General features: G+C 33.4%; 1 protein-coding gene across 1 annotated transcript in view; it reads right to left on the reverse strand.

Annotated features, from left to right (window-relative positions):
- LOC106103198 overlaps positions 1-9,583 on the reverse strand; it is a 42,719-nt gene that overhangs the window by 31,156 nt on the left and 1,980 nt on the right. Inside the window, exons 2-3 of the mRNA XM_013282887.1 lie at positions 1,909-2,164; positions 1,284-1,418 (exon numbers count right to left, since the gene is read on the reverse strand). Of these exons, the coding sequence (XP_013138341.1) occupies positions 1,284-1,418; positions 1,909-1,911 (138 nt within the window). The 5' untranslated portion in view covers positions 1,912-2,164. The remainder of the gene's footprint in view (positions 1-1,283; positions 1,419-1,908; positions 2,165-9,583) is intronic.

The following is a 9,583-nucleotide window of genomic DNA, read 5'->3' on the forward strand; positions in this document are numbered from 1 at the left end:
TCAAGTTTAAATGGTTTGAACAACTAAGTCTATTATGAGCGATAGCTTCCCATAAAGTTTAATTTACGTTAACTTAATTTAGTTTTAGAAGGAAATTAGTTTGATAAGGAAAGGTGGAAGTAATGCACAGGTTTCAAAAATTTTAAATTCTTCCAGACTACGTACTAATTCTATACCAATTTTCAATAAGTTCTGTTAATATGTTTTGGAGATACGTGATAACAAACATGTACCTAAACTTTCACATCTTACTAATATTATAAATGCGAAAGTTTAGATGGATGGATGGATGGATAGATGGATAGATGGATGGATGGATGGATGGATGGATGGATGGATGGATGGATGGATGGATGGATAGATGGATGGATGGATGGATGTTTGTTAGCGTTTGTAGCCTAAACGGCTGAACGGATCTCCATGAAATTTAGCACAGGTTTACAGCATAGTCTGGAAGAACACATAGGCTATTTTTTATCCCGGGAATAGTTACGGTTCCCGTGGGATTCATTAATTTAGTTTTTTAATGTTTACTCGATCATTCTGCAACGGTTCAACATATCGTATTGAAATTTGGCACAGATGTAAAACAAAGTCTGGAGTATACATGGCATAAGCTTCATCCCCAAGTGTCCGGATCCCGAGGGATACGTAGCTTTTTGTCATTTATATAGTTCGTATGTTTTCTAATACCACGCGGACGAAGTCGCGGGCAACAGCTCGTTTATAATATTAGTAGAACATAGTAATGTTACTTGCCTCTTACTTCTCCTTCATAGCATCAGTTTTTCATTTTACTTCATTAGAGTTAAAAGCACACAAGCTATTAACAAACTCGAGCAATGTGTTTATTCGGACGCTAGCAATGCGGTGACAATAATTCTCGTCTCCTTGGCACCGGGCGACCGCACAGTGTATCGAACAAATCTTTATTGCTACACCACAATTCTGTAGTGTTCATTTTTGGTTGTTTTTAAGTTTTATAAGAGTAAAATTTTATTAATTATTTTTCAAGTTGTATAATAAGTGCTTATGTAATCACTAATCACCAATCATCATCATCAGCTCACTATGTTTTCACCGTGGGACTCGATTAGGGGTATATGCCTTAGTCGACCACGCTGGCTCACTGCGAGTTGATTGACAAAGATTGTCTTAAGTCTTACAAGCGACTTTGTTTAAACAAATTTAGTCTACTCCGTATTCGATATGCCTAACTAGACAAAGACAAAAAACAAGCTATTTAATACTAAACTTCAATACGCGAACGCTTTGGTACTCACTCTATCAGCGACACCGCCGGGCAGCACGCTTTTAACGACGACGCCGGAGGAGCGGCCGCCGACGATGCCGAACGCCAGCCCCGAGCCATCGTTGACGAGCTCCACTACTTCCACTTGCGCCCATTCCCCGAACACCTGCTGCACAACAACCAAATGTTAGTACGATTTCGTATCGAGCAGTTGCCGTAGCATTCTAAAATGAGCACATCCTACTTAGGGTAACGCAAAGGGTGGGAATAATGAGACATCTGATTCTATGAAAAGGACTTGCTACGAAAAAAATTTTGAAAATTTCATTTAATTATTTATATTTGTCAAATTAACAATAGCAAATGTCAAAATGACATGACAAACCTTAGCAAACTGTCTTTCTTGATGTTGGCAGCAACCTTATGGTCTCTTTCCCACATTAGGGTTTTTATCCAAAATATTTATCCCCTAAGTTTAATGGCGTGAATATATATAGCCTAAAACGTGACGTAAGTATAGGGCTTTTTATTCAAATAAGAGTTATTCGAAAATATGCTGTAATTGCTGACATCTTAGGCAACAAAAAAGTGTGTGTTTACGCTTTATTATATTAGTATAGATTAAATTCTCCTGAAGTTATTGAACAATTAATTACCATGATGCGCCTGATTCGCCGCTTGGTGCGTGGCCTGCGCGCGCCGCTTTCCGATCAGCTAATCTTGTCCGCCATCTTTGATTCTCACTGACACCCAGCGATGACGTCACGGCGGCCAATCGCAGAGCAAGCAACGGATAAATCAATACCCACTTTTTCACTGCACATTGTTTACAATTTCACTTTCACGAGTACAAAATGATCTCACTGTTTTGTTCTGTTTAGAGTTTTTTATATGATGGTGATAGTTTTGTACCTGTAATAGAAAGTATTATTAGTTACAATCTAAAGTAATATAAGAAAGAGTAGGGATTGTATTGTTGTATGTTTGCCTATATACTTGACTAGCTATTCCCGTGCGACTTCATCCGCATGAAATTATAAAAAAAACATTCTATTGTCAACATTTGTCAAATTATCAATTGAAAATGTCAAAATGACATGACATGATGTCAAACCATGACAACTTTGCTTCCTTGATGTTGGCAACAACTTATGGTCTCTTTCCCACATTAGGGTTTTTATCCAAAATATTTACCCCTAAGTTTAACGGCGTGAAAATATATAGCCTATAGCGTGACGTAAGTGTAGGGTATTTATTAAAAAAAGAGTTATTTAAAAATATGCTGTAATTGCTGATATCTTAGGCAATAAAGAAGTGTGTGTTCACGCTTTATTATAATAGTATAGATAGAAGAAAGATTTGTATTTTTGGATTTTTGTACGTATTTGATTCACGGAAAAAGTACTAGCTCAATTTTAAAAATTCTTTCATCGTTAGAAAGGTAACTTATCTGTGAGTAACATAGGCTATATTATCAAATTACACTTGGAAGAAGTCGCGAACAACTATAATGATTAGAATAAAAAATTACAAAATAAATTTAACATTTGTTCCTTAGTAACACAGACTATATTTTATATTGTTATGAATATAAAAAACGTCCATGTGAATTTACGTGAATTTGAAAGACGGCCTATGTTGGTTGTAATTGTAAACATATCTTGCAATAAATATTAGAATCACGTAGGTACAAGCGACAAATCAAGAGTATTCTTTATTTTAATTACATTAATGTTTAAACTGTTTTGCAGACTGTCCAAGCCTACTGTGACGTCATAACCAGGGAATAGATAGTAGAATGGTAGTACACACCTGTTCTAAATATACTTGATCTAATTAGAATGATATTGGGTCGTCTCTCTTGAGGATTGAGGGAATTAATTGAAATGTTGACCATAAAACGAAATAATTCAGTCAGAAACGCAAACGTCGTGTTTTGACACTCCGTTGATTGCGATAGACATTTTAATAATTGATATTCCATCTGACTTATTATTATTACTCGCTTTCTACCGCGACTCCGACCGCGTGGAATATTTAAAATTAATTAGGTAGCCTGTTCTTCCAGACTATGCTCTACATTTGTACCAAATTTCATCGAGAACATATCAGCCGTATAAGCCGCAAACTCTAACGAACATCCATTCATCTTAACTTTCGATTTATTATATTAGTATGGACTATTTATTTGCTTATTATTAAGCGAAATACACTCGGGTTTTTAATTTTCAGCACTTCAAAACGCCTATTCTAAAGATATTATTGTCATTACTAGTTATCTACCTAATTATATTGTGGGCATCGAATTTCATTATAAAATAGGCGGGAAGAAAACGTCATCAACATGGCCTCCTTTGTTAATGGTTGGCGATGATTTTATGAACAATAAACCAGAAATCTTCAGCATAACAGATCTATAAAATACTTTAAATATGTACAAATGACGCAAACGCAATTACAAGTAACACGATAGCCCCTTGTTAATCTATTCCCGGAAGATTTTCTCGTTTTAATTTCGTTTCGTGTACCCATTTCGTTCGCAAACAAACAGATTTCACATACGAGTTAATTCGCTTATTACGAAAACAAATTACAAACGAAAATGTGGTTGTTAAAACAAAGTATAATCTTCGTTCAGAAATTGTTTCGTATCTCTGGAAATATCAAAATTACGTTTTGAATTGAGAAAAGGAACATTTTACCTTCTAGCACAAAAGTAATTTTAATGTTGTGGACATTTTTTTTATTTGAATCGGGCGTAAAGTATATTTAAAAATCTCATTAAAATGTCGATAACATTACGGATATTACATGGAAAATTTTCGTGCTAGGTTCCCAGCTGACAGCTTTCCCTAGTCGCCTTAAAATGACGTTCACTTGTCTGTGCATCTCCTCTTTCATTCATTAAAAGTAGACATCTTTTTTTGAAGATGTCTATGGGCAGCGGTTGTTTCTCTTTTTTGGAGAATTCAGGTGGTCGTGGTTTCGCTTCCGATATACAAAATAAGAACTCAATAGAGATCTTTGATATAAATTGTACTGCTATTTGCCATCTCATTACTTACATAAGAAGCTTAAATTCAGTCTGTCATTTATCATGATATCATTAAGCCTTCAAACGTATTCAGATGTTCAAAACCTTGACATAAATCTGCTTAGCAAAAGCAACGCAAATAACGCTATCATAAAATTAATTTCATACTTGAAAGTCGTTCAATTGTTTAATGTCGTGACGTCACTGGGATGAACACTTCAACGTTACAGAATTCGACCTCTTATCTACGTAAGTGAAGTAGTAGCGTATCTCACCAACAAAACATTTAAAGTTAGGGGTCCCTTAATAAACATTTAAGGGACTTACTAACAAAGAATTTGGTACCTAAGTTGTCATTTTATCTTACTAATATTTTAAATACGCAAGTTAAGATGGATGGATAGATGAATGTTTGTTAGAGTTTGTAGCCTAAACGGCTGAACCGATTTCGAAGAAATTTGGTATAGATGTAGAGGATAGTCTGGAAGAACACAAATATTTTGTTTTTTTAATTCCAAGGACGGAGCCACGGGCGAAAGCTAGTAGTCTATATTATCGAAGTTATAAAATACTTCATAGTTTAGAAAACAAACACAAGTTTGTAAACACGAGTTTATTTCGTCACTGCATAAATTGGAAACAGCATTTACGAGTTGCCGTGAGTTTCCCTTCGCATTATAGTTTTCATGTTACTACAGCTTTTATTGCTTTACCATCTTTTTACGGACTTCCGATATGAATTTCTCTTAACAATTCTATTCTATGTTGTATGTCGCTTAAGAGCGGGCAAACACCTTTGAATAAACTAACGTAAAACAAGTTATGCGGTTGTCGATTGTTTCGCAGCCTACTAAACTGTTTATAGTGTGTCTAAATCATTTAGATTACTTTGAAAATTCACTTTAAATTTAGTAGGGATGGGTTGTGTAGAATCAGTCATGAATCTTATCGATTTTCGATTTTTATTCTAATAGAAGTTGGAATCGATAGATTTATAGTTATAATTTATGAATTAAAAAAAAAAAAACACTGTTTTCTCAAATATAATAATGACCATAACAAATAAATGTTTATTACTACTACAGCCGTACATAATCAAATTGGATTTCGCTATTATTTCTGTCATCGCTAAAGTCTCTACACTATAATCCACACTAGAATTGTCCTCTAAATTAGTGAATAGGAAAATAAAAAAATTAGTTGAGTTTGATAATTGTTTAAACCGAATATCGATAGTTCAAAATTGTTCGTTATGTGTGTTTGTTTCGTCCCTACGATACCTGTCTATTAAGTATGGCATTTGACTTCATATAAATTGAATTCGATACTTCATATGCGTCATTTATCAAACTAATCTAAATTATTTAGACACACTATAGTTGCACAACTAGAGTAGTATGTGCACCTCATACCAACTCTTACGAATCAAAGAGAGACTAAACAGTTGTGCGATAGTTTAGTTTAAGGTGTTCACGCTCTAATACGTTCCGAAAGATAAACATTTAGCTTATACTATGTTAGGAAAAGCCAGAAAAGCATTATGACTTTAAAATTAAAAAAAAAATTAAAACACTCTTAATTTAAAACGAAGTTTTAATTCCCATATTTTTTTGTTATTTACACTCCGGAATAATTCGTAAAAATGCATTTTTATTTTGATTTTAGACAGAAAAAAATGTAACTAAGTTTCTTTAGAAAATAAAGATTGTTATTGTGCTTTCGACTCTATTCCTTTCTTAAGGCGTAGTATGTTAGAGCTAGTTTCATAGCTATACGTATACTAAGCTTGCAGTCACATACAACGTGAAGCTAAAGCTCAAAATAAACGTTTGTAGAGCAAAGCCGACTACAAAGGACTTTCATACTGGTGGAACTATCGCTCCAAAGCTTGAGTTTTAATTATTCTGTGGTCTTTCTATAAAAGATTAATATGGGATAGCATATTTTATCATAATAGTAACTTTTAATAATTAATATTGAGAATGTTGTCTGAATAGTTTGGATTTTTAATACCGTTTTAATAAAAGTCCACCTTAAAATATTATATATATAAAATAATTGTTTAGGGACTCATTATTTACATAAGACTTCCAATGGGGGGGGGACTCATTACACCCCTTAATATAAAAGGGGGGGAATAAAAAGGTTTAGAAATTAAAGGACCTACTCTTAGTATGTTTTATCTTAAGAATATCATAAATACGAAAGTAGATGGATGTTTGTTAGAGTTTGTAGCCTAAACTGCTGAACGAATCTCGATGAATTTTGGCATAGATGTAGAACACAGTCTGAAAGACGACATAGGCTACTTACTTTCTTAATTTCACGGGGACGGAAGCTAGTGACTTACCTTGGATTAGATATAGTTTTAAAAAACGCAATAGCATTTTTGAAATTACTATTGAGTGATTCTGAGTAGCAGTGTATGTAAAGTTGACCGTTAAAGCTCCGGGCAATGTTTAGGTGCAAACGCAATTAGTTTCTCCGGGCCGAGCTGGGTGTCAATTTAATTAACTATGCACGATAAATGTTACCAGTCTAACCGTGTTATATCAAGTCTCGGGTTAAACATACATCTACATAAACTTTACATATCACTAGCTGTTGCTCGCGACTGCGTCCATGAGGAATTAAGAAATAATATCGCCTATACTCAGTGATAGCAGAGCTTTTTAATGGTGCAAGAATTATTAATATCGGCCCTGTAGTTTTTGAGTTATTTCTATATATACAAGGTTAGCGTGGTATGGACATGTTATGCGACGAAATGATGGGGACATAAACCAGAAAGTGTTAAGATTGAATGTGGATGCCTACAAAGGAAGAGGAAGACTGAAGAAAGTATGGATGGATTGTGTGAAAGAGGATATGCGTAAGAAAGGAGTGGATTCAGATATGACGGCTGATAGAGATGTATAGAAGAGCAGCACATACTGTGCCGACCCTTCGTAGGGGGTAAGGGCAAGTGGATGATACAAAAATCCTAATCTTTCCTCTTTACAATATTAGTATAACCAGGAATATATAGAAAGGTTGTTTCGGGACGCTCTCTTCATATATCACACCATAAGGTGTTTTATATTTCTGGTTGGGATATACTTTAAGTTACGATATTATTTAATATTTACATACATAACATTGCAGGAAAAATAAATCAAATCTCTAGAAATGAAAGATTGAAATAACCACAAGTGTTTGCATGTAGCATTCTAACTGCAAACAAAATTTTGAAATTAAATAAACAAAACGAACATTACAAGTACTAGCTGTTCTCGTGCTGCTTTGTTCGCATGAAATTATAAAAACTTTATTTTATTGTTTACATTTGTCAAATTATCAATAGCAAATGTCAAAATGACATGACATGATAAACCTTGGAAATCTTGCTTCCTTGATGTTGGCAGCAACTTATGGTCTCTTTCCTACATTAGGGTTTTTATCCCCTAAGTTTTATGGTGTGAAAATATATAGCCTAAAGCGTCGCGTGAGTGTAGGGCTTTTTATTATAAAAATGAGTAATTCGAAAATATGTTGCAATTGCTGACATCTTAGGCAACACAGCAGTGTGTATACGCTTTATTATAATAGTATAGATACAAAAATTAAAATCTTTACTTTATTACTGTATCACAAATCTTATCTACTTATAAGTTTGTGAGAACAGAAAATCATATCAAGTAGAACAAACTTGTACAATTAAGCATCCGGGAACGTTTAACAAAGTTATCCATCATAACTTTTATACCAATACGATCTACGATAAAAAGATCAACTACCTTCTTCCGCTCGGAGTAAAAAAAAATAATAAAGCCGCAGTTATTACAGTTTTCCAGTGTTAAAAGTACTTTTGAAATTGCCTTTTTGAGTTTAGAAGACTTTTATATCAAAAAATCTAATTAACAATTTTTTTACGAAATAAAAGTAATGATCACCATAAATGGACAGGTTTTATTGTGGTATTTTGTGTTGATCTCCTCTTAGCGCTGGCGGTATCATTTGTTAACCATAATTATAAAGAAAGATTGTATATGTTTATTTTATTTTATTTTCATGTAAAATCTAACCAGTCGGAGACAAAATAACTTTAAAAAGATAGATTTAATTGTGAATAATATCAAAATGGTTGAAATTGAAACAATCAAACACAGATCAGATCCGAAGTACAGATCAGTGCATAAAAGGAATTTTCATAACATCTAAAACAAAAAGTGCCAATGATCTAATGGTTTGGGGTACGGACAACCGATCTTGCCGTCGAGGGTTCGAATCCTGCCATTCGACTGTTGTCGTGAACCATCATAGCACCAACCTTTAGCTTAGTTTGACTGGTTAAAGAAATTATTAGTAAATTAACAAAATATCTACTAATATTTTTATAAAAAAAATTATACGGAATTTTTATTTTAATTAAAAATATAAAATCGTTATAATATAAAAAAATCGTGGACAAGGCTATACGTAAACGCTATTTAATTCCCAGCACTAGGTTTGCAACGGACTGTGAATTTCATATTTTCCATTTGGCTGGGCAGAATTCACGTGTGATACACATTTTCCGCATAACATCGCACAAGATGTACATATGTACATACTTTCAGAATTTAATTCACCGACGACCTATATTTTTATACCAGCATTAATTTTTATATCACATATCTGTTTTAAATAAATTTAATTAAATTTACGTGTAGATCATACTGATATATCTATATCTATCTATATTATTATAATAAAGCGTAAACACACACTTCTTTGTTGCCTAAGATCTCAGCAATTACAGCATACTTTCGAATAACTCTTTTTTTAATAAAAAGCCCTACTCGTACCTCACGCTTTAGGCTATAGATTTTCACGTCTCTTAATTAAACTCTAATGTGGGAAAGAGACCATAAGTTGTTGCCAACATCAAGAAGCAAGATTGCCAAGGTTTTTCGTGTCATGTCATTTTAACATTTTCAATTGATAATTTGACAAATGTGAACAATAAAATAAAATTTTCATAATTTCATGCGGATGAAGTCGCACGGGAACAGCTAGTACTAATATAAAAGGGAAAAGATTTGTATTTTTGTATGCAATAAAATGAAAAAATTAATGGGCCGATTTTTAAAATACCACCATTAAAAAGTTACGTTATCAGTGAGTAACATAGGCTTTGTCTTTCATTATAATTTTTTGTTCACGGGGACGAAGTCGCGAGCAACAGTTAGCTACTAATATTTTAAATGCGAATATTTAAATGAATAGATGTTAGAAGGTAACAGAAAGTGTTAAGATTGAAAGTGGATGGCTACAAA

Source organism: Papilio polytes, unplaced genomic scaffold (genome assembly GCF_000836215.1).
Source record: "Papilio polytes unplaced genomic scaffold, Ppol_1.0 DF823835.1, whole genome shotgun sequence".
In the NCBI taxonomy this organism is placed as follows: Eukaryota; Metazoa; Arthropoda; class Insecta; order Lepidoptera; family Papilionidae; genus Papilio; species Papilio polytes.